At 42.8% G+C, this 24,077-nt stretch overlaps 1 protein-coding gene across 1 annotated transcript in view; it reads left to right on the top strand.

Annotated features, from left to right (window-relative positions):
* Nucleotides 1–771: 771 nt before the first annotated feature.
* BFSP2 (beaded filament structural protein 2) overlaps nt 772–24,077 on the top strand; it is a gene marked incomplete at both ends in the record, with an annotated part of 27,605 nt that continues 4,299 nt past the window's right edge. Inside the window, 6 exons of the mRNA XM_084208092.1 lie at nt 772–1,227; nt 8,549–8,631; nt 10,495–10,651; nt 14,141–14,302; nt 19,412–19,543; nt 20,013–20,233. Coding sequence (XP_084064218.1) covers nt 772–1,227; nt 8,549–8,631; nt 10,495–10,651; nt 14,141–14,302; nt 19,412–19,543; nt 20,013–20,233 — 1,211 coding nt within the window. The remainder of the gene's footprint in view (nt 1,228–8,548; nt 8,632–10,494; nt 10,652–14,140; nt 14,303–19,411; nt 19,544–20,012; nt 20,234–24,077) is intronic.

Below are 24,077 nucleotides of genomic sequence, written 5' to 3'. Positions count from 1 at the left end.
TTCTAAATCACAGTTGCCTCACTTAGTCACCCTGTTACACAGGCAAAGAAGTGAAACAGGCCCTTGCTGAGCAGACAAAGTGCCATTGATTATGTGAAGTTAAACTGACTGAGAAGGGGTGGACATGAGGGGTGCTTGTCCCAATCAAATCTGCTGGGATTGTGTCAGTATCCTTTGGGTGGGTAGCGAGGCCAGACTGCAGAGAAACCCAGAAGCTGCAGCAGACACAAGAGAACATTCAATGCTCTGCAGTGGCAAAAGGCTGGCTCGGTTCTGCTCAGCTGTGGCCCAGGTGACTCCGGAGAGGTTTGGGTTTTTGCTAAATTAGGAAAGGTCTTGTAGACTTATGTCTGGAGCAAGCACTGGTGTGAGAAGCAGATGCATTTGTAGTATATAACTGGATACCTGTGGCTATAAGGGTAGGAAATCATCCGGGTGTCAGCGTAGAAAACACTGCTGGTATTTTAACACGTACATTGTACCGAATCCCCGTCCCGCTGTCCCCGTAAACACCATTGTGCTTTTCATCTGCCACATTTGCAGCAGCAGCAGCAGGGAGATTTCCCCTGAAATGGGACTGCTGACCCAGCAGCCGCCCGGACAATGTGACGGGCGCTCCCAGGCAGCACAAAGCCCCCTTTCCAGAAAGCCGTCGCACAAAGCCGAAATCCCAGGCGAGCCCCAACCTGCTGGGCTCGGCACATCCCTCCCGCCAGTGCGGGGCCAGGCGGCCGGGCTGAGCGGCGGTGCTCGGCAGGCTGGAGCGACAACATGCCCTTGCCGAGGCGCCGGTCTTCCTTCCTGGGGCAGCAGCCCTCTACCTCCACGGCGGAGAGCTCGGGGCCGCCCGGCCGCCGGGTGAGCGTCGGCGGCGGCGGGAGCCTGTCGAGACCTCCCGGCGTCTACGTGGGCACCGTTCCCACCGGCGGCGTGAGCAGCCTGGGCACCCGAGTGTCCCGTAGAGCCCTGGGCATCAGCAGCGTCTTCCTCCAGGGTCTCCGCAGCTCCGCCGCCGCCGTGCCCCTGGCCCCGGGGCTGGATAAGGGCAGGGGTCTCTCCTACGAAAGCCTGAACGGCTGCTTGGTGGAGTACATCGAGAAGGTGCGAGCACTCGAGCAGGTCAACCAGGAGCTGGAGGAGCACATCAGGGTCTACCTGGACAAGAAGGCGGCCAGCGTGAGCAGCTGGGGAGCGCTGCGGGAGAACTGGGAGGCGATTTACCACCAGGTGAGCGCCCGAGCGCGCCGGCAGCCGGCGGAGCGGGAGGGAGCTGCGCCGGGCATTGGCAGCTCCGGACGGCCAGGGGCGAGGCTGCAAATGAATGCCGTCTGGCATTCGTGGCGAAATTCAAATTTCAAGGCGAGGAGCCTAGACAGAGGGTTCAAAATCTATCTTCATGATAATTAGCATTATTATGCCTATTAAGCGGGAGAATTGCCTCAGGCATCGTGCGCATGGGAGCGATTGAAATGCACCCCAAGGCGCCGAAGTCTGGGCTGATTAGAACCGGTGGGGTTTTTTCTTTTTTTTTTTTTTTTCCCTTATTTTAAGTCTGTGGTTATTACACTGAGTATCAAAATTATTGAAAGAAACCTGCTAGGACTGAATTAGGTTATCTCTCAATATGATATTACAAGCACGTTGTGGGTTTGTTGGTTTGGTTTTTTTTTTTAATCAGCAATTCAGATTTTTACTTTATTCCCTTGTTGGCTTAGTAACATTTTCAAAAGCTCTATTTATTTAAAAATAATAATTACATGGCTACAAATGAATGACTCCCTTCCTTTCCTTTGCCATCACCCCACCATCCCTTACTCCCACCTCCTCCATACGGCACAGATGCTAATTGTGGGGGTGTGAAATGTACTGACCTCATGGACAAGAAGGAGTTTCTTTTGCGGGCCAGTAAGGCCTTGCAGGCTGATGTCCTGCTTGCAGCAGACGCAGGGCTCTGTCTGCTGAGGTCTTGGTGCACCACATAAGCCTGGCATCCCAGCTCCCAGCCAGTGGGAGCAGACAGGATTCCAAAGACCTGGAGTCTGGCATCTCTCACACCTCTTCCCAGCAGCACTTGTGCAGGCACAGAAAATGCCAGCACTGGGTCTTCAGAAAGCCTGAAAGCCAACTTTAAGTTGCCTGGGACAATTGCATGTTTTAACTTGGGCTGGCCAGTTTCACTTTCCATTTTTAGGGCAGGTGTTCTCCCAGAACGCTACAAACGTTGCCCGAACTCTGAACGTGTCGGCAGAAGCTGTTGTACAAAGATTGCGTCAGCAGAAACACTCAGTCAAGTTGCTACATTTTAGTATTAGTAAACGATGTTATTGCTTCCTGAAGGGAGCAGCTGCTGAAGTCAAGGTGTGCCCTGAATCTGGAGTACAAAAAAGCCATCTCCTTGAACCTGTTATCTCGCTGGGGAAGATGGGGACTTGGATAGGGGACAGGGAGTCAATCCTTTCCAGCTGCCATCCTGTGTTCTTCCGACCAGTATCACATTTCATAGTTGTAGACCTCGCCTGTAAATCCTACCAGGATTTATGATTAAGCCCAAAAATGTGGGACCATAGGAAAGGACCATTTAGGAAGGACTGCTTGATTTTTCATTATACAAACCCCCAACATTGCAGTGCAGATGAACCTGCAAATGTGATAATTTTTCATCCAAATTGCTTTCCTTTCAACCTTCCTTTGTAGTCATCCTTGCCTCTACCTCTTTTTTATGAATGAATAAGAGCATCTCGTAATGAAATCTAGCCTGAATATCAGGCTCTTCCTGTATGAAAATCAGAAAAATAAAGCCATGTAGTAATAGCATTTGTGAGTATCATAGAAGAGAAGAGAAAAAGACTAGCATCATCTGTATCTATTTAACTATCAAAACACATCAGAGAGCACATAAAATCTTTTGAATTACTTCAATTAAATCAATAAAAGAGGCATCACTTAGTGGGTTTTGTCTTTCGCGGATGTGATCCAAGCTGTTATGTTCAATTCTGATTAATAGGTTTCTTTGCTTTTTTTATTAAGCATTTAACCAAAAATGAAAGTAGGACCCTATCCAGCCCAAACACCAATTAGCTCATTCGTCCTGGAGCTAATTGGTAAAATTATGCCAGCATCAACATCAAAACCACCACATTTATTAAAATAATGTCAAAATCAGTTGCTGTAGAAACAGCTGAAATCACATGAAGTCAGAGCCCTCCTGCCACAACACATCCCAAACAGAAAAGGAAAAGGCATTCAGGAGCAAGGTGTAGCAGAAATGAGAGACACCTGGCAGATACATTCCTAAATGTAATTTTCGTAAATATATTCAGATTTTCTGCAGATGTCCACATTCACCTTGATTTCTTTAAAAATGGCATACCCCATTTTCAGCTTCTTGCAAAATCTGAGCACTCATTTCAATTCCCAGCCAGGCCCATGGGTTCGGTGGGGAGAAGTGCCCGGCAGCTGTAAAACCCCTCGGGGCCATTTGCATAAAGCAGCTATGAAAGTTTTGGGGGAAAAAACCACTTAAGCAGGCACCTGGATTAGCCCAAGCACTCACAATAGGAACAGTTTTTGAGCAAGAAACAGCAAAGGAGCGGGTCTAAGCAGGAGCCCTTTCTTCTTGCCCTGCTAAAGAGAAGACAAGGACATGGCCACAAAGGACTCTTCTGGTCTCAAAATCACAAATGTGACAGGCCCCTCTCTGCAGTGGCACAGGAGAGACCCCAGCAGACCTGAAGTCCCATTTCCCTCCTGCCCTTCCTGGGATGTGCTCCAGCATCCCAGATTTTGTGTAGTTGCACTGCCAGCAAAAACAGCTTGGTGCCAGCATATCTCCCAAACACGGAGCTAAGGGGAAAAACGAGCCAGCAAGTGACTCAGAGGGTGTGTGTGAGCACAGGGTCCCTTGGGAGGAAAAACCACTCGTGTTCCCTTGCAGCTGTCAGAGCTATGGCTGCAGCAGGGGATCTCTGGTGGGAGCTGAATGATGGAAAGCCACTATCCAGCTCACAGGGTTAATTACCCAACCTGGGCAGCTGGCTTTTTAGTAGAGCAAGTGAACACACACTAATTGGGACAAAGAGAGAGGATTTTTGCAGGAAAAGAGGGAAATGAGAAATCCTTGCCAAAAGGAATTCATATGACAGAATTGCAATTTCATGACAGAAATATAAATTTTACCTGTGCATACTCTTCTTCTCCAGTCTTCATCTTGGTCTTCTTGTGGAAAATTCTATCTCTAATCAAATGTGTCTCTTCTGCAGAATAGGAGACTGTTTGCAATGGCAATTCCCTCCCAGGGAACAGGGCAGCACCTGACAGAAGTGGATGCTTGAAACAATCTGAGTGAGTTTACAGAGAGAATAGAGTAGCTCAGCCTCCATGACTGCTCAATTACAGCTGCATGGGAGACACAGGGATTTAGTCTATGAGATGACACATAGTGCATCTCACAGTTTAGATCACAGGAGTAACACACAAGCAAAAGAAGGAATCAACATCCTGGACCAATTTTATCACTGCTGTGACTGATCATGACATCCTATGTGTGGTTGGGAGCATTTGAAAGACCTCCAGAGTTTTCTTATGGAGCCACTTCTATTTGCATTTGGCCTTTCTATCAGCATTTAGTCAGTGAGACTATTAAGCCTGGAGAATATGCAGGTCTAACAGCCTGAGGAATTGCCACATTGGGACTCACACCCACTAATTTATTTGCTGCAGGGTCAGAAGAGCCTCTGAGTGTTACTCGTGACCCACTCTAGCACAACACAGTGCATGATCAGTGCCTGTAAATGCATGAAATAGCATTTACAGACACTGATACTGTAAATGCTATTTACTCTGCTACTCATCTAAGGGTACAACACACTCCCACAAAATGGCACAAAGCTTGATCAACTGCCCTACAGAGGATGGCAGTGAATTAGTTTTCATCATGTTCTCTCAGCCACCTCCAACAGCATAAATTTGGGCTGCCTTCACAGGCAGCTGTGAGGGGGTGTGAGGTTCTCTCCTTGTGCTTGGGCAACATTACAGTTTTACAGATCATTTCTTGAAGAGGTATCTCCTGCTTCGAGAACCAGGCATTCTTTGATGCAGTCCTGTGTACTTATAAAATATTTGATGTATACACGAAGTTGAGTTTCCCTGGATGCAGCAGGAATCAGGAAAGGAGCCATCAATCTCAGCCTCTCTCCAGGTATTACCTTTCCTGAGGCCATGCAACAAATGCTGCCCTTGCTGCCTTTGAGGTTTCCTCCTTCGGGCTCTGAGAAAGGGTTCAACATGGAAAGCATGACCAAGACCATTAAGAGTTTATTTCTTGGCAGCAGGCTGCAGGCTTTTAGCCTGATTTTAGCTGTGAATTAAAATGTGTTGGAGGCAACTATTTCCTTGTGTGTGTGGAAGGAAAGACTAGATTGACATCTTCTGATCTTTCCTCATGGAGGCGTTTGCTTTACTGAAGTGAACTTAAAGGCCAGAGAAGTTTCCATTACATGAATAATTAAACCATGAGATTCATTATCACAGGCCACACCTGAGGCCATGAATTTAGCAGCAGTCAGAAAGGATTTAGACTTTTGTAAGAACAGCAAAAGTATACAAAGCTACAGATAAAGGACAGCTAAAAATTTGAAAGGCATAGTAAATCTTGCCATGCCAAACTTGGCCAAATCTCTGTTAAAAATCAGAAGTTGCTAATCACCAGGGATATCTCCCTGTGTCTGTATCACTTCAGTCTGGCATCTGCCCACTCCCTTGAAGCAGCTGTTTTATCCTTGATGCCAGTTTTAACCCAGGAAATGGGCCAGCATGTCTGTGCAGATTTTTATGAGACTTTTCTTCCAAAAAATTAATATTGCTTGTTCATGTCCATAAAATCACAATGAAATCAAAGAAATGTGTTGCTGCTTTGTAGTTAAGATGTTTAATCCCATGAATATTTACTGTTAATTCAAGAGCTGGAAAAAATTGTGATCAAAAGGTGTATGTGCATCACAGATCAGAGTGTTGAAAGACAATGTGTGACTGAAAGGAACTATTGTTAGTAATACTATTTGCATTTTTTAAACTCTTCCCATTTTGGCTCTTTGAATGTTACATGAGCATCAGTGACATAAGCCTCCCAGAAGCTCTGTGAGGCAGGACAGCACTGCCTTCTGCTTTAGGGGCAGAGGAGGCAATGTCCAAGTGCTTGCAGCATTGCAAGGCCTCCCATTCCCAATGGACACAAAGAAGGGTGTTTCCCAAACTGCTGCCTCATGTGTTTTAGTATATGTGTCAGCAGAGTTACTACAAATCTGTCTCCCTGATGCTGTGTGTTTGCATCCAGCTGTTGATTAATAGGAGAATTAAATCAAACAAAAGAGCCCCTAGATGGAAGACTTAGATCTCTTCTTCTGGATTCTAGGAAAGGGCTTTCCCAGCTCATGCAAATCAGAGGGAACCAAGATTTTAGAGCTTGTGTCAAAGAGGTCCCTCTACTTCTGCGCTGACTAAATGCCAGTTTTCCATCCTTCAGCAGAAAGCTCAGGTGTCCTGCTGCAAGGGAACCTGAGGACAGAAGAGCAGCATGCCCCCAGAGCCCCAGCTCTGTTCAGCTTCTCTGGAATGCCACAAATGGACAACCCAGGGTTTGGGGAGTTAGGCTGGTGCTGGTAAAGTGGGGCTGCAAAAAGATCAGGGAGAAGGGAATCAGGGGTTGAACAATGAAGAGCAGCCAGTTCTGTGTGCAAAGGAGCACACAGAATTCTTCTGTACCTGTGTGCTGCACAACAGGGCTGGCTGGTGGGAGGTGAGGGACCATCTCTTTGCCCACACCTGTGGCTTTCACGACATCTCTGAGTCCTGAGCTTTTGCTGCACTCCCCAACTTTCCCATGCCAAAATTGGGGCTTCCCCCCTGCCCCAAGTGGCACTATTTACAGAACCTCTCCTCTGTCCAGATGCTATTTTCATGAAATATGTTAGAACTGGATGTCTCTGAGATGTTCCATCCCTCTATCATATTGTTTGGAATAGGCCAAGAAATCCCACAGTTATCGAAGAAAAACAGGTTCCCCATTCAATGGTGGGAAACAAGCTCCAGCTCCCAACACCTTCCCTGTTTTTTCCTAACAGTAGGCAAGAATGAAGAAAACCACTTTTTAAACTCTTGTTCCTCATCAGATTGAAAGAAGGTAGAGTACTTTTAACTTCCTGATCCATTATGGTCATCATGGATAGTGAAGGAACAGGTTATTTCTCCACATTTCTCCTTGTCAAATGCCTTCAGGTACTACATACATTGCACCTTCGGGTCCAAACATTTGTAAGACATTTGGAGCAGTAAGCCTCTCCATGAGGGTAAATGTTAATTACCACCTAGAAATGCTTCAGTCTTGCACGCCCACCTCCACTCCATCACCAAGCAGCCTCAGGGCAGGTGGGAACATAGGGCAACAATCCCACTTGAGATCCACTTGTCTGGATGCAGCCTTGATGTTTCCATGCATGGTGTGTTTCACCTTGGGGGAGCAGAATGCTTTGAGTGATTTGCAATCTTAGTTACAGACTTATTTATCTAAGGAAAGATTTTTCAGCTTCAAGAACTCTCCTGGCCAGCTTAAAAATCTGATCTTATTCATGAGGTGATTTAGTTTTAACTGCAAATCTTCATGGGTGTCTCCTGAGAAAGACCAAAGAAGTGTTCAGCTTTTCCAGAGTGACAGCATGGATCATAGGGTGGCTGGAGCTCTCAGACACTTACTTGCAGAGGTGCTCACTCTAAGCCTGGTACTGAATTCTGCATGGTCAAAGCTCAGCATATATGTGACTCCAGGGCAGGCAGTGATCTTTTTTTCCTATTTATCATTTTGTATAACCTTCCTGAATCACAACAAGCTACCAAAAGTCACAAGCCTTTCAGGTTTACTTACCCCTCAAGTGCCTCTTGGACGTTAGAGATACACCCCAGAGCCATAGCAATGATGCCACAGTCTGCTTTGCACGATCTTTCCAATCAGTGTAATAATCTTTGAAGGCTTCTCAGGTCTCATATCTATCGCAAGAGCCTAGAGGATCCCCTAGGAGAAGGAAAACGACGCTCTGGGAGCTGAGGAGGGCTCGCAGGCGGCATGAGCAGCAAGTATTCCGTGGCTCCCTGAGGAGGACGACCCTGAAGAGGACTGCTAATATGGGAAGTAGAATAGGAACTGCATAAGTGCTGCTTAAATTGTATCTAGAAAGTATAAGTGGGACTTAAATGATGAAAGTACCTTGAGCACAGCAATGATTTTTGCCCCTTGCAAAGAGCTGGTGATCAGAATAAATGTGTTGCTACAAGAAGATGAGGGCTTAGGAGGATTGAGCAGTTTGATGACAAATTACAGCCTATTTGCTGAGAATTTGTGAACTTATATGTACAAAAATAATTGATTAAGTTATCTGGAATGAGTCACTTGGACAGCCCTAGGATGAAGGATTGTTTTCAGAATCAAAGCTGTACATCTGCTTAAGATACATGTGCTGAAGCTGTTCATTGCTTGAGCTCTGTTGTATCTTTCTTCTAGGTAGGTGAAGCAGTCCTTGAAAATGCTCGTCTTATGCTGCACACGGAGAATATTCAAGCCTGTGCTGAAGATTTTAAAGACAGGTAGTCCTGTGGTGGCACCCAGATGACCACTTTCTTTAAACTTCGTGAACACTTAATTTATAGGGGTGTAATGCTAGGGAGAAGAATGGGCCTGTTTTTTAAGTTGCATATTCATATTGAACATCCTGATTTGGGAGAAAAACAATGATGGTGTTAACATTATTTTGGAAGATTTTGAAGATGCATAGTAACAAAAATGTGCACAAGCACAAGCAAAATGACCTAAGCTAGTCTTAACACAGACATTGGCCTCTCTCACTGAGAGGCCAGTATTCATTCAAAATTGAGTTGGCATTTTATAAAGGTGAAATTACATGTGATTTTTAGTTGTAATTTTCAGTACTTCAGCATCTAAACTAAACGTTTTTGGAAGAAACAATCATTCTGCTACAGCCTCAAAGTGAAAACTGCACCCCTACAGACATGGGTGAAAATGTTAGACAAGAAAACAGAAATGGCCTGTGCTGACTTTACTTTTCTTTACTGAGAAAAATAAGAAACAAAAGAAGATTTTAAACACTGGCAAACTACTTTTTTATTGTCTTTCAGTCTGATAGTCATGTGTATGAATGCATGAACCTCTTTAGATTTTACTCAGGAGATGTGATCCTTCTAGCTTTTTATACTCATAATGGTCTCATTCATTTACAAATAGCTTTTTGCATGCTCTGATACAAAAACCACAATTCAAATTAATTGATTTTTATCTCCTATGGTTTTTTATCATCCCTTAAACTTCTTTTTCTCTCTCTCTGGAATGATTTTATTTAATCATAAAACCACAATGTGCTAATCATTTTTTAGTTTTATTTCAGAAAGGTACAACTCTGAGATACTCATTTGGCTTTACATCCAGCAAGTTACATTCATATTTTATGCAGTTTTAAAATAATAATTTTAGAAGTGTGAGCTGACTTGGACAAGCAGTCTACCTAACAAAAACAATGTTGAATCAATCTACTGTATAGTGAAAGCACCTGGGATCAACTGCCACTCTCCCAAGCTTTAAACTCTCAGCAATGAAGGTGGTTATCAAGGAGCAAAGTGTTTATGAAGCAGGTTCCCAGCTAACCTGCCAGCCTCTCCACGTCCCCAGGTTGGACAGGTTTGGCACAAATGTCTCCCACCCAAGGAGATTCACAGTGCAATCCACATTTTCAATGGAAAGCCTAAACCAAAAAGTTACAAACAAGAGCAATGCAGCAAGCAGGTGCTCTGGAATGGAAAGTGCTTGCCAAAATTTCCCTACCATTACAGCCATGGTTTGGAAATGAGCTGTTTGTTCCAACAGCAATTCTAGCTGACAAGTGAACCACAGAAATTTCCTCTTTATTTTGATCCTACTGGGATTTGGTCTTAGGGATGGGCCGGGACCCTGGAACAGAGGCCAGACTTCCATCAGCACATCCGTTAAAGACGTGTGTAAAAAAATGTTTGATGTTTTTTCTTTAACCATTGCTCTAAAAGGTTTTTATGTAGACAAGTGAGTTGGTATTCTCATTTTATAGCCAAGACAACTGAGAAAAAGCCACCCATGGTGATACTGTAGATAAATATCAGATCTAGCAAGAAACCATGACCCTCTCCATGCTTTTTCTGGAATCCTATCAGGTAGATAACCACCATAGCACATACTGCTGACTTGGCCTGTTTTCTTAGACTCTGAATTAATGACAGGGCAGTTAACTTCAAGTACAAAGAAATAAGGTGAGAGCAAAGTATACTCTCTGTGTTTCTGTGCCTCTGTCTGGGACACATTTGCTAATTAGCAGAAATAATATCATTCAGAAGAAAAAAAGACAGGTTTTACTTGCTGAGTTGTGCTATGTTGAAGTTTGTTTTTTTTTTTTTCTTTCTCTGCAGGTATGAAAATGAGCAGCCATTCAGAAAGGCAGTGGAAGATGAAATTAATTCCCTATATAAAGTGATTGATGATGCTAATTTAACTAAAATGGATCTGGAGAGTCAGATAGAAAGCATGAAGGAAGAACTAGCTATGCTGTCAAAGAATCATGAAGAAGTAAGTGCAGACTCGGGATACAGCAAAGGCAATGTGTACCTGTTTCATCTGGTTGGTATCATACATCTAATGCAAAGCAAACATTAAAAACTCCACCTGCCATGTCTGGGCAGGGGGGGGATTTTCCTGAAAACTACTCCTATTTCTTCCTTCTCTTTTAACTCAGAGGACTAACCCCTGAGGCATTTTCAAATGACCTTACATGTAGGTGTTAACCCTTTCATTTGATAAGTGTGACATGGAAGAGACACCATCCCTTCATTTCTTGTCAGTCACCACGTGATGGTCAAGGGGCTGCACAGCCATGCATGTGGGTATCTCAGCAGTGAGATCTGATGGAAGGAGAAAGTGCATGTGCAGGGCACCAGCTCTGGTCCTGCTGCACTAATGTTGAGCATTAACCAGGTTCTTATGAAAACTCCCTGCTTGGCTTAGCAAGGTGCTCAGTTCCCAAAACTGAGCCTCTCTTGAGAAGCAACACTGAAGCAAGTTACAGGGACAGTGGCATGAAGGAGTGGCTCTAAAGAATTATCATCAAAGGTGCTGGCAAAAGCAGGTTTAATATGAGATGTGAAAGTGCAATTTAAATTTGATGGTAAGGTTCCTTTAATTTCTTACTATATAATGAAGCTCACAAAAGAAAATTGGATTAGAGTCAATCTAGAATAGTTTACATGGAAATTGGGGATGCAGAGGGTTAAAGTGCTAAAGGATAAAGGTTCAAAAGGGTTAGGGGAGGTCATGAGGTTCAGAGCAGAGCAGAAAACCGCTTGTTTTCTAAACTCCTGATGGAGATTAGGTTTAGCTGAGCCCAAACTTGACCTCAGACTTGGTCAATGGTTTATAGCTAAAGGATTTGTCTGCACCTGATCACTGAATTACTGGAAAAATTTAACACCTATAAAATGTAAAGCACAGCAGTAACTTAACTGTAGATCTGGGATGGCTGTATTCATACTATACTTGCTATAGGGTATTCAAACCAATTCACACACAAAAGAGACATGAAGAAGTTGGTACAAAAGTGTGTGTTAAAAATTTCCCTCAAGTTCAGTGTAATACTCAAGTCAGATGCTTTTGCATCTCAGAAGCATCAAGTCAGATGCTTCTGCACCTCAACAGGTGAGGGCTGAGCCTTGAGGAGTAGTCAGGATATCCCAGGCCCTACCATCAATCAGCATTTGGCAACAAGTATTGAGTATTGCAAACCTGAGAGCTTGTTAGCTCCGAGAGGTGTCCCAGTCAGAGGGACACAGCCTACTGCAGTCCAGGAGATCTCAAAGGGCCTCACTCAGGACTGCTGTTTATAGAGTCCCAAGATGATTGGCTTCAGTCATCTGTTAATCTCCATCCTGGCTGTAATCCAAGATGGTAATTACTGGAGTTTTCCTCAGAAGTCTGGTAACAAAAATATTGTTTCATTCAAGCTATGATTCGGGCAACTAATATTCCAAGTTTATGCTAGGATAGCTGGCTATCTTTTCTCCTTCCTTTGTTAGGCACCAGGAGCTCCTAGGAACAGACAGTGTTTCTGATAAACACAAGGGAAACTTAATTGATTAATCATGGCTGCACAGCCATTGATTGATTAGGGGGGAGGCCTATAAAGAATTCCTGAACCCATACAGAGGCCCCAGTGGGTGGGGAGGATGCACCACCACAGACAGGCAGCCAGAAGAGAAGCCCATACTACCCAATTTTACAATACTTTCCCGCCTACTCACCAACACTATTTGCATGAAGGTGGTTTACTTCCTTCAGCAGGGATTTCAGGATTGAACACAAATCAGGATATTTATTCATGGGGAATTGAATATGGAGCTGTTACTAATCCCTCATAAGGGAGAGCAAACAACTGTGCTGGTGCCTCAAAAGTAAGGTAGAGCTTGAATTGTGATGGCTCATGAAAGCAAGGTACTATCCTACTTTACATTTCTTACCAGTTGTTCCTTCAACCACAGGATTCAGCAACACTGTCTTGCCAAGATGAGGTTGCATCAACAGCTCCCTACTTGCGTCAGTCTAATTCCAGGGCTGGCATTTTGCAGAAGATAACCAGGGCTTCATTACCAGTGCATGGCAGGAGAAGATTGAAATTGTTTTAGATAAGAGTGTAAAGAGAAAAATGACAGAAATAAACAAGATCCTCTTTAAACCTCCAAGTAATGCAATGACTGTTGTGAAACCAGAAAAGCTGGTGCTGATGCTGTTGTCTGTAGCTATGGCATGATGAGAACATAACCTTGATCCATCTTGATCCTCATGTAGCCAACAAGGACCCCTTGCAGAGTGGAAAGATGCTTTTTTCTTTATCTTTTGGGACTACCTGAGCATTTACAGAACCACTTCAGCACACGACTGGTTTTCCAATGGCAGCAGGACCAGGGGAAGCTGCTTATGAGAAGTCACAGAACAAAGGCTAGAAGCAACTATTGCTGAGCCCTGGCAAAATATAGTATCAAGGTCTTTCCTGAACTAATTCAAACCTTTCTTTCCACTGGTGCTCCCACTAGCAAATCCATGCCAAGTCCTTTTCAAGGGTTTGTGAACTTGGAGTGGGCACATTTTGAGGTTTGCATTCATGCAGGTTCATAATTCACATAATTCCCATCCATTTTTTCCAGTATTGTCACTGTCAGGGGCCATTGCTTACAAATACAATTCCCAGATGCTTTTACACTACTTTTTTTTTGTGTGTGTGTGAATAACACAGATAAACAGGCTGATATAAAAGGATTGCAGTGCCAGACAGTGAAAATCTCATTAATTCTTGCATTCCTGAACACAATGTACAACTGATGTGCTACCTTTAAGTGTGAAATTCTAAACCTGCTAATTCTCTACTGGTTACATGTTTTTGGAGCATTTAAATTTAAAGAAGGAACAGAATGCTGCTACAGAGGAGAATCCTCTTCATCTAACATGGATAAAACACACACTTGTCTCACACAAGCTGGGAGGCTGTAGAGCTCCTGCTGCCTTGCACATCTTGTATCCTCCAGTAGATGCTGGAAGGCCCATGCTCCTGCATGGTGCAGCAGCAAGGGAGGAGTTTCTGATATCCTGTAAGCTGTTAGTTCCTTGGCCCAAAGTCCACACTGCAGTTTTACTGGCAATGTTTGTAGTGATTTCAGGTCCCAGCTGTGCAGTGTGCACATGCCAAGCACTGGCTGCTGGAGAAACTTGCCACCATTGAGAGGCTGCTCCAGGCACTGCCTTGGTGCAGGGCTTCAGTCTCCTTCCACCAAGGGGAAAACTCTTCCAGTACCCTAGATCTGCAGGAAGAGACCCCATGCAGAAGCAAGGCAAATCCACATATAGAAAAGAAGCCCTTTGGTGCACTAAATCATTAATGTAGAGACAGCTTTTGGGACCAAATTTAATTACTCTCTCTGTTTGTGGCACCAAAAGAGCTCTTCCTTGGGCTTCTCTGAAGATACCATTCAATTGTCCAGTTCACTTTCTTTATGTTTGTTATTTTTGTTCAAGGATGTGAAGGTATTATACAAGCAGCTTGCTGGATCTCAGCTGGAAGAACTTGATGTTCCCCTGGGAAGTGGCCTGGATGACATTCTGGAAAAAATCAGAATCCACTGGGAGAGAGACATTGAAAAGAATCGTGCTGAGACAGGTGCCCTGCTCCGTACCAAGGTCAGCCCTCTGTAACCCACTCCAACATCACAGGATATCAATCAAACACAAAATCTCTCTAATATTCTGCAATATCTTTGAAGGCTGGTTGTTTTTTGTTTTTTGGGTGGTTTTTTTTGTGAACAAGAAAACATGTTAAAAATCTGAAGTATTTTGGTCCAAGTCCAAAGGAGAATGCACTTATAAATATAAAGGCCTTCTTGGGAAGCACAGAGTTAAGCACTGGTGGAAATGGCCCTCCTCATATCTCAGGTATCTGTAGGAACCTTTCAAGGGCTCTGAAATGTCGGCTAAGGAAAACAAACTTTATCAGTTGATACCTTCTGCATAGGTAAAGCCACTGTTATTACCCTTCTTACTAGGGCTGTTCCTCCACTTAATAATTTACAGGGGTCTATAAATATAAGAAGGGCAAAACACATTGCCCTCTATACTACAGACTCCTTGATTTCTCCCAGATATTGTTTCTCCTGGCAGTAGTGGGAAAACTAGATATTAACTTAGAAATGAAAAGTGATGATAATAGCCAGAAATGAAAAGTGATGATAATAGCCATTCCCTTTAAATAGGGTTTCTCTCCTGAGGCTGTGTCTGAGACAGACTCAGCCCTTTAATATAGCTTTTTCTCTGTCATGAAGGATCTCTTATTTTCCAAAGTAAGTATTTTTTGCACAGCTGAAGCACTTAAGTTCAGTGGATGATCCTATATGTTAGAAGCCATCTCATTTTGAGCTAGCTCTTACAGCAGAGCATGACAGAGTAAATCAGGAGAGCAACAAAGATGGTGAAGGGCCTTGAGGGGAACCCTGGTGAGGAGTGGCTGAGATCACTTGGTTTGTTCAGTCTGGAGAGGAGGAGACTGAGGGGAGACCTCATTGCAGTCTGCAACTTCCTCATGAGGGGAAAAGGAGGGGCAGGCACTGATCTCTCTGTTGATCAGTGGCAGGGCCCAAGGGAATGGTCTGAAGTTGTGTCAGGGGAGGTTTAGATTGGATGTTAGAAAAAGGTTCCTCACCCAGAGGGTGCCTGGGCACAGGAACAGGCTCCCCAGGGAAGTGGTCACAGCACCAACCTGACAGAGCTCAAGAAGCATTTGGACAATGTTCTCAAGCACGTGGTGTGACTCTTGGGGATGGTGCTGTGCAGAGCCAGGAGTTGGACTCGATGATCCTTGTGTGTTCCTTCCAACTCAACATATTCTGTAATTCTGTGAAATCATAACTGCAGCAGTGCTGTTGAAATACATAGCAAAACCATATAAACATATCCCCCCTGTTCCAAGGTAAAGAGCTGCCATGAGAGGTGTAGGGGGTATTGAAGGCAAACAGGAAGAAAAAACAACAAAACCAAGAAATATGTTTGCAAACATATGTGCAAGCTCTGAGTTAATGTTCAAAATAAAGAAGAAAAATCCTGTCACAACAGTGATAGCAAAATTGCTAGGAAATATACAAGAAGCCAAGCAGAGGGGTTTATCCCAGAGGTCCCATAAAGTTTGTGAGAATGCCAGACTTATTAAGAAAAGTTTTCATAAAGTTAGTCTGTGGGGCCTGATTTTCAGCTCATAAAGTCCAAAGGAAGTGAGTGACACAGTAATAAACGGCATGAGTTTGAAGAGTGCCTCCATACAAAGCACATGCAGCCCTGAAAAGCCAGGGCATCCTCAGTGGCCTCTTGAGCTTTCCCCAGAAAAATCTGTTCCTGACCCACTGCCAGGTTTCTGCAAAATGAGCTTCCCTCTGATGGCACCAAATTCTCCAATGCTCCCCCTTTCCCATCCTGTTTCTTCCTCCTCCTTGTCCTCCTGTGCAAAAAACCCCTTACAACTTCTTTCTGTTTCTTTCATACCTTCATTACCTGGACTTTTAGCTGCTCAGAGATTACATTTGGTGAGAAAATTGGCAGCTCCTAGTACACTGCTCTATCATGTCTTTGATACCCAGCCCACCCCTACTCAGCCATCTCAGCCTAAGCTCTTACTAGTTTCAGTTCTTCCTGTTTTGGTTTAGTTTTTTAATGGAACAAAGAAACAGAATATCACAGATTTCTGGAGCTATCAGTTATGGTTCTAAATAGGTTCTGGTAAGAGATTCCAGGGGCTTTTTTTGCACAAATTAAACGCAGATGATTCAGTTTTGTGTCCTTTATCTCCTACAGACACAGTTCAATTCAGACTACCACTATGAATACAGATGACAAGAGCTTAGCTTTTATCAACTAAGCTTGTGGTTTAAAATCATCTTTTGTTGTTAGGATGTATAATTTGGTTATCCACACAGTGAAAAACTTGCTCTCGCTCTTTTGTGACATCACAGGAGGGAGAGCAGTTCCCTGCACTCCTTGGTTCTTCATTACCAGTTTTTTCAGTGTCTCTCTGTGAAGTTTTCCTTGGCCCCTAATATTTTGATTTCCTTTTTCTGCACCTACTCTCTGGTGTACCTGTGACCAGCTCAGCCCACGGTGTTTCAGATGATGTCCTAGCACTGACTTGGACATGAGGGCAGTATTTTAGTTTATTCTGACTAAATGCCTTGCCTCATTTGCTTTGTCTTCTGATGAGATTTGCAATGTTGGCTCAATTTTTCAAGGACATTTGGGCACCAAAACACATCAATTTAAATTCATACCTAATGGGGTTTCATATGGGCCTTTTTTAGATGAGTAACCTCAAAACTCAAGTCCATTGGTTCCACCTGTGCACTTTTTTGTCTGTAGTGGTCAAAATCTTCCCTGAACTGACACATGTAATTCAAACCCTTGCAAGACATGCATGCTATTTAATATTTTTCCCTGGAAAGATACTTTACTTACTGATGTGCTGTTCATTCATGTAGTTTGATTCCAAACATCCACCCCTGCTCATTGCTAATCTGTATGGTTTTCTGTCATCCATAAATCCTTCTAATTCCTGCTTCATTCCCAATGCAGTACACCTTGAGGCCTCAAGCTGTTAAGCTTCTGTCTTAATGGAACTAGACCTTCATTTTTCTCTTCATGTTCTGTCTCTTGAACAGCTGTTGATCCATGGAAATGTTCTGCCCTGAGCACATAAATACACAGCTTTCTCTCTTGTCCTCATAAGATGTTCTGAAAAATCTTGTGAATTATGCCAGTTGTTTCTCCCTTTTTTGCTACTTTGCTAAAACTTTCCCAGAACTCTCAAGAGCTTTTCAAAGTAACTTTCTTTCTTTAGATGCCACGCTGGTCAACTCTGGGTGTTGGTGTTCCATTCCTAACCATTCTTTCATTATCTGGATTCCATGAAAAACAGACTAATGAGGGCTCCTGCACTCATACACAATGCTTTGCTCAGGACTGTACAGATGTTTGAAATTCACAGATTCCTAGGAAACTCAAGCACCAACATGATAAAGAATTAGGAATATTATTTCATCCTCTCCCTCCATTAATCCAGTTGTTTGTAGTCACCACATGTATAGCCTTTCCCTTATAGAGCATCTCAGGAATAGGAAAAGTCCCCAGAAAACATTAATTACCTAGTGAAAAGGACACACAGACTACTTCTGCACTTCTCCACAGCAGGAGCCCCAAAGCTGAGGCCAAGTGTCATGCCCTGCAGCACCCCACAAATGGGCACTTGGGGCTGGTAACCCTGTAAGGAGGGTGGGGAAACCTTGTGTGTCCCAAAAGCTTTACAGCGTATTCGGTGTGTACTCACTTGATGTGTCCTCCTGAGTGCTCATGACCTGATGCAGCCCTCTCCAACTACTCCATCTGTTCTCTTGCTCACACCACTATGGTCAGTTCACAGCTTAGGGTAGCTCCTGGAAGGGTTTCAATGCCACCTGTGGTGAGGGCAAGCTGGATTTGCAGGTAGCATTTGGGCCACCAGCAGGGTAAATGTCAAAGCCAGGCTTCAGGTAATGGGTGTAGGCTACAAATATAGAGGCAAAGGCACCTTCCCTTCCCTGTGTATCTCTTTAAAAAGAGACATTTGCAGTCCTTGTAGCCCAAGAGGGTGCAGACTACTCTCTCAACACAATTTAGGAGACACAATTTACTGAAGAGTCGCAGGTCCTTGATCACTGGTTCACCAGGAATAGTCAGGTAGAATTATGTCCCTGTGAAGCACAAGCCCCAAAAAAGCATTTCCAGAAAACACAGGATCTATGCAATTTGCTGGAAAGGACAGGTTTGGTGCTTGGACTGAAATTCAGCCCTCTGCAACATAGGTTCTTAAATCTAAATTTCTGTTTGAGACTTAACTGGTATTTAAATGACCTTTTCCCACTGAGGCTATTTCAATCACAGGTTGTGGGCTTCACATGGTAATTCAAAATAATCCCTATTTTTGGTGCACGGTCCTAGATTATTTAAAATTCAATTTTACTTTTGAAGTAAAAGAAAACCAGAGCAGGGTCAAGATGAAGTTTCAGAGTAGGATGGAAGTATTTTGCATAGTTTAATTTTAGCATCAACCACAAGAAATGTAGGTTTTGACTGAAGAACTGTATTTTCTGGAGAGCCCAGAGCTCCAGGCTGAAAAACCTTGATCTCAGCCCTTATTAAAAAGTATAGAAATTCTATTTTTACTAAGGTACTTTTTCCTTCACCTATTTTCAAGGAACCTGAACTAAACACACATAAAACCCCCCAAGCCATAAGAGCAGGAGATAGCATAATTAACTTAGGATTTAATTAACAGGATTTTTTTTTTTGATCCCTGTGATATGACTTGCTGTCTGACTCATAGAATCTTATGTGCAAAATTAAGGTGCAAGTAGTTCTGAAGACACAACTTTTTAAGAAATCTTATAGTATGGCTATAAAATGAACAATTACAGTCATGTTTTCTCTTTAGAGATAATTTTAAACATACAAATATGAATTCTAAACAGCTGTTGTTGACACAGATGACAAAAAATATGCTCCTATGGATAAGCCATTTTACAGTAAATGCCTAGAAAATATGATAATTTTGACACTAAGAAGTATCCAGAATTATTAAACCGAGGGATTTAATGCACAGGAATCAAACTTAAAGTCAGAATTGCCACAAGCTGTGAAAATATTACTGTCAGTTTGGTCTGTAAAGAAGTTAAACCATAACTTGCGTAGGTTGTGATGACAGTCGCCTTCTTTCGCCAGCAACAGGCTGAGACGACGGCTGCCGTGCGAACCCAGGAGGAAGAGCTGGTGGAGGGCCTCAGAACCGAGTTCCACGAAACTGCCTGCAAAATACAGAGCTTGCAAGCAGAAACTGAATCTTTGAGAACCTTGGTAAGGAATTCTGGGTTTTCAGTGGGTGGATTCTCTGCGAACTCAACACAGCTTCTGAGGGGAACATTCCTGTCTTGGGATGCAGAGTTAGCAATGAATCCCATTTTCCACCAAATCCTGTTTCCAGAGATGCCAGACATTTCTGGCCTCTTCTTGATTGAAATAGTGCTCTAAGTGTACCACATTTGACAAGCGGGCTCCACATTTCCATCTTCAGTGTATTCATACTCAATCTCACCGAGATTGCTTGGTAGTGAAGTACTAGATAATGTGAGGAATATCTGCACCTTGTAAAAGTGCAGATATTCAACTTTTGTCAGGTTAATACCTAATACCAAGGTAGCTAAAGAAAAGAATTCTCAATGAAATAGATATATAGACAATAGAGATATTGCCCAAACCTGAATAAAAATCACTATGAAGCATATGGAAATTGACTGATTCATTGTCTGCTGTCCTGCCCTTGTAGAAGAGGGGTCTGGAGAACTCTTTATATGACGCCAAGCACTGGCATGACATCGAACTGCAGAACCTAGGCTCTGTCATTTCCAAGCTGGAGGCAGAGATGGGAGAAATCAAAGTAGAAACAGAGCAGCAGCAGAGGGATCGTGAAAATCTGCTGACTAGCAAACAACAGCTGGAGAAAGACATTGCTGCATATCACTGCCTCCTGGATGGAGAGCAAAGCAGGTACTTGTCCTTAAAAGGATGGAGAGCATGCTCCCTGGGAAGGGGTTGTGAGGTGGCTGGAAGCAGGACTGGGGTGCTTCTCATGTTTCATAAGGCTGGCTGGTAGATGGTGAGGTTTGGAGAAGCTGCCAAAGGGGGAGTACACACCAAATCCCATCAAACAGAGATTCCTAATATATTGGAGATGGGTGGTTTCCAGGACTACCACAGAAGGACATGGTTTGGGAACATGCCCATGAGTTTCACTTCTCTGAAGTGAAGTTTGAGATGTGACATTAAAAAGCTGCTACCAGGGCTACATCAGTGGCTGCAAAGTAGATATGTTGTTGTTTCCTGATTTGAATACATTATGCCATCCTTCCTCCTCCCTCAATGCAGTCCAAAATTATAGCTGTGATCCTGGGAAAACTCCCTGTCTAAGCCTGTAAGTTTGTCCTGAAGTCCAAGGACAGAATCAGGACCACTGACTGTACCTTTTGTGAAGAAATGTGGTTCCAACTCTTAAGATTTTTCTTCTGGGAATAACCTGCAAACACCTTCACAGTGGTTGGGTTGGTTTGCTTTGTTGGGCATTTCTAAGATCCCTAATCACCCTTAGTCATGGGAACCTCTGAGAATCTGATTCACAGATTTTGACTTGCTCTTCTGCTCAGGACAGGGAGTATTTTAAAATAATCAAATCTTGCTGAAGCTGGTGAGATTTCACCAGCTGCTGAGGATAGGACTTGGTTCAGCAATTTTCCTGTTTATAGCAGTGACCAATTTTTTTTTTTTTTTTACTTTCAGCTGAGTATGACTCCCAGCTCACAGAAGACCATTGGCATTAAAGCAAAAGATATCACTGCCAGATATGTTCGTGGAAGCTAAAAACCCATCAAAGCAGCCTGCTTTATTCAGTTTGATTCAACAATCAAAGTAGGTTGTAGCTTGAACAACTTTATTAGACCCTCTTCACGTAATTGCTTTGCTTACAGATTTCAATTTACTCATGTTAAAATTATAATAAAAATAAAGAATATCATGCTTTTGTTTGACTTTTTATTTCCTTCCAGTATTTTTCATGATAGCTGGAGGGGGTTGGATAAAGAATATCAGCTCTCCATTTCCCACCAAGTCAACTTGTTCTTTTCACAGTACAAATATATCAAGACTGAGCTATCCCTCCACTGTGCACACAGCACCCACATGGAAATTATGAATGTTCTGTTGTGTCACAAGACAACAGCTCTGTAGTGTGAAATCTAATTCAAATAGTGCCGAAGGAGTTTAAGTGCACTGTTAACTCAACATGATTAATTTTGCAACATGTAAACCAGCAGAATCATTAATCTAAGCATCCCAACGGTACCTTACAAACACATTTTTAAGTCTAGACTAAACTTCTGGAAAAGCTGAAGGTGCAGGAGAGCAACAGCAGTTCTGCCAGCATCCAGGTTACATCCTTTTATTGTATACCGAAAGTCCAAGCCAGGGTATCAGTTTGTGAAAATTTGATACTTTTTAATATATTGATATATTTTTATATTTGTTTTTATATGGTTGAAAATCAACATCCCTCCAAGGAAGTTTGGCCATACTTCTTTTGAAAACGAATCCACACAGCATCATCCTGATGCGTGACCTTAAGTAATTTCCTGTATTTTGATGGCGTCATGAGGAAAAAGATTTCTCCATCTTTTACTTTTGGCTTTCTTTTATATTTTAAACATTGACAACCTCATTGTATTGCATGTGCAGTATGGTCACATAAAATGCCACGATGGAGCTTGCATTTTCAGAGAAACATAACGAACCTTAGCTCCTATCACACAAAATTTCCTTCACAAGTTTCCGCACAGCGATAAGTTAACCATACATGTGTTTGTCGGATTGGGCTTCACAAGACCAACACTTACATCAGGTGACAACACAGTTCATTAAATGGACTCAAAGACTACTGAGAAATGGCATATATTAGAGAATATAGTGGCATCCAGGACATACAAGAGGTAGACTTCAGATATTTTGATTTTTAATTGAAACATTAGCTAAGAAAACTACTTAGATTTTAATGACTGATAAAATCAAATACTCTCAGAATCCACTAAACCAGTGAATTACAGGAATAGTGACACAAGTGTTGTCATGCCTTTCCTTGTACATTCCCCCATGCAGGAAAAATCCTTCCTGATGCAGCTGCTTGACAAATGACCGTTCATTTAATCTCTGTGAAAAGTCCATCTGGCATATACCACCTGCAAGATTTTGATTAAAATTACTGAATTAAAAGATTACCCAACAACAACCAAAAAAATAAAGGCAGATGATGGCAGATTCTGGTTTTTTGGGGTTTTTTTCCCTGATATAATGTAGGCTCCTCAGAGCAGCAATAATACCTTCTTATACATCAGTGCAGACAGAACTTACGAAGCTGAGACTCCAAGAACAGTGATGATGACAGAAAATGCACACAAACAGTGATACAAGAAATTAGACGGCACACGCCCTTGGGTTGGTGCTAGCTGGTTGGTGTCTAGGATTGATCACTTTTTGGCATTAACAGAACATAACCTCCCACTCATTCCTGACAGAGAAGAGAACAATTTCCCTATGACTTGAAAGTTAAGAGGGAAATTTAAAAAACATAACAATATATAATCTGGATTCAGATCCATTTGCTATCTTCTAGTGATGCTTCAGGTGTGAAGAGCAACTGACTATCCCACTGTGAAACTAGTCTTTATAAATGTCACTCATGGAGATAAACCTGATGAAATTCTGAGTCTACAGTTAGACTCAGATGTGAAAGAAAGATTATTTAAGCTTTTTATATGCCATGATCCATTATACTCCATAAAAATTAAATTAGATTAATACTAAGATGTTTATTCATTGGAATGGAAATAGTTTCTTTCAAAACCATCAAGGTATTCCAGACACAGAGAAGCGTCTGGAAAAGGAGGAAGCATCTAAGCATAAATAATGAATTTCCAGCAGTTTTTCTCTCTATTCCTAACAAAGACCAAAAACCACAGAAAAGATGATCTTTGTGAATAGCCCATCAGAAGTCAAATGTAGCACATCTGGCCCCTCTAAATCAAAGTGTTTTCATATTAAGTGCTAAAGTTCTTGTGAAGAAATCTCTCTGCACTTTTACACGGACTCCTGTGAGTCCCTAGCTGGCTATGCAGCCCTTCCAGGCTGCTTGAATGCTGTCTAAGCACTGTGTGCTTAGTCTTCATCGTGTGAGATGGGATATTGAGAATATGAGAGACTAAAGGCTTTCACAACTATTTGTAAGCACTAAGGTTCATAAACTGATTTAGCTTTATATTTATCCTCTAGTCTAGCAGTTGCTTTATTAAATACATATGAAGACATTTCCAACTGGTTTTCTGCAGAAAATCGGCAGCAGAAAGCAGATTTTTTTATCTCCCACTGCAGTATCTCTCACACCTATATTCCTGTGAAGGAATTTGTGGCATTTGCTTTCATGAACACTCAGGATGCACTCAGAGAGCACAGATAATACAATCTAACAAGCAGCTGCTGCACAAAAAGACACCTCTGCTCCCCCTCATGTGCTATGTATTCCCATTGCATTGTCTTGTGTTAGCACCAACATCTGTCTGATGCCTCAGGAGGCAGCTCAAGATTCAAAATCAGCAGAAAATTAGCCTTGCAAAATGCTGCAAAACTTTCCTGACACTTGGTTTCCTGAATCCAGCCACTGCAGGGACAGACACATACCAATGGCAGCACAGTGATGGGAGGGGGACAGGAACTAGTCCAGACTGTAAAGCACAGCCACCCCCTTGGAGATAGCTAGTCACTAGGTCAGATGAGCTGTGCTCTCAAAGCAGAT

Source organism: Fringilla coelebs, assembly GCF_963513975.1.
Source record: "Fringilla coelebs genome assembly, chromosome: 1".
Taxonomy (NCBI): domain Eukaryota; kingdom Metazoa; phylum Chordata; class Aves; order Passeriformes; family Fringillidae; genus Fringilla; species Fringilla coelebs.
The sequence above is the reverse complement of the archived record's forward strand: the minus strand, read 5'-3'. Positions and strand labels throughout refer to the sequence as shown.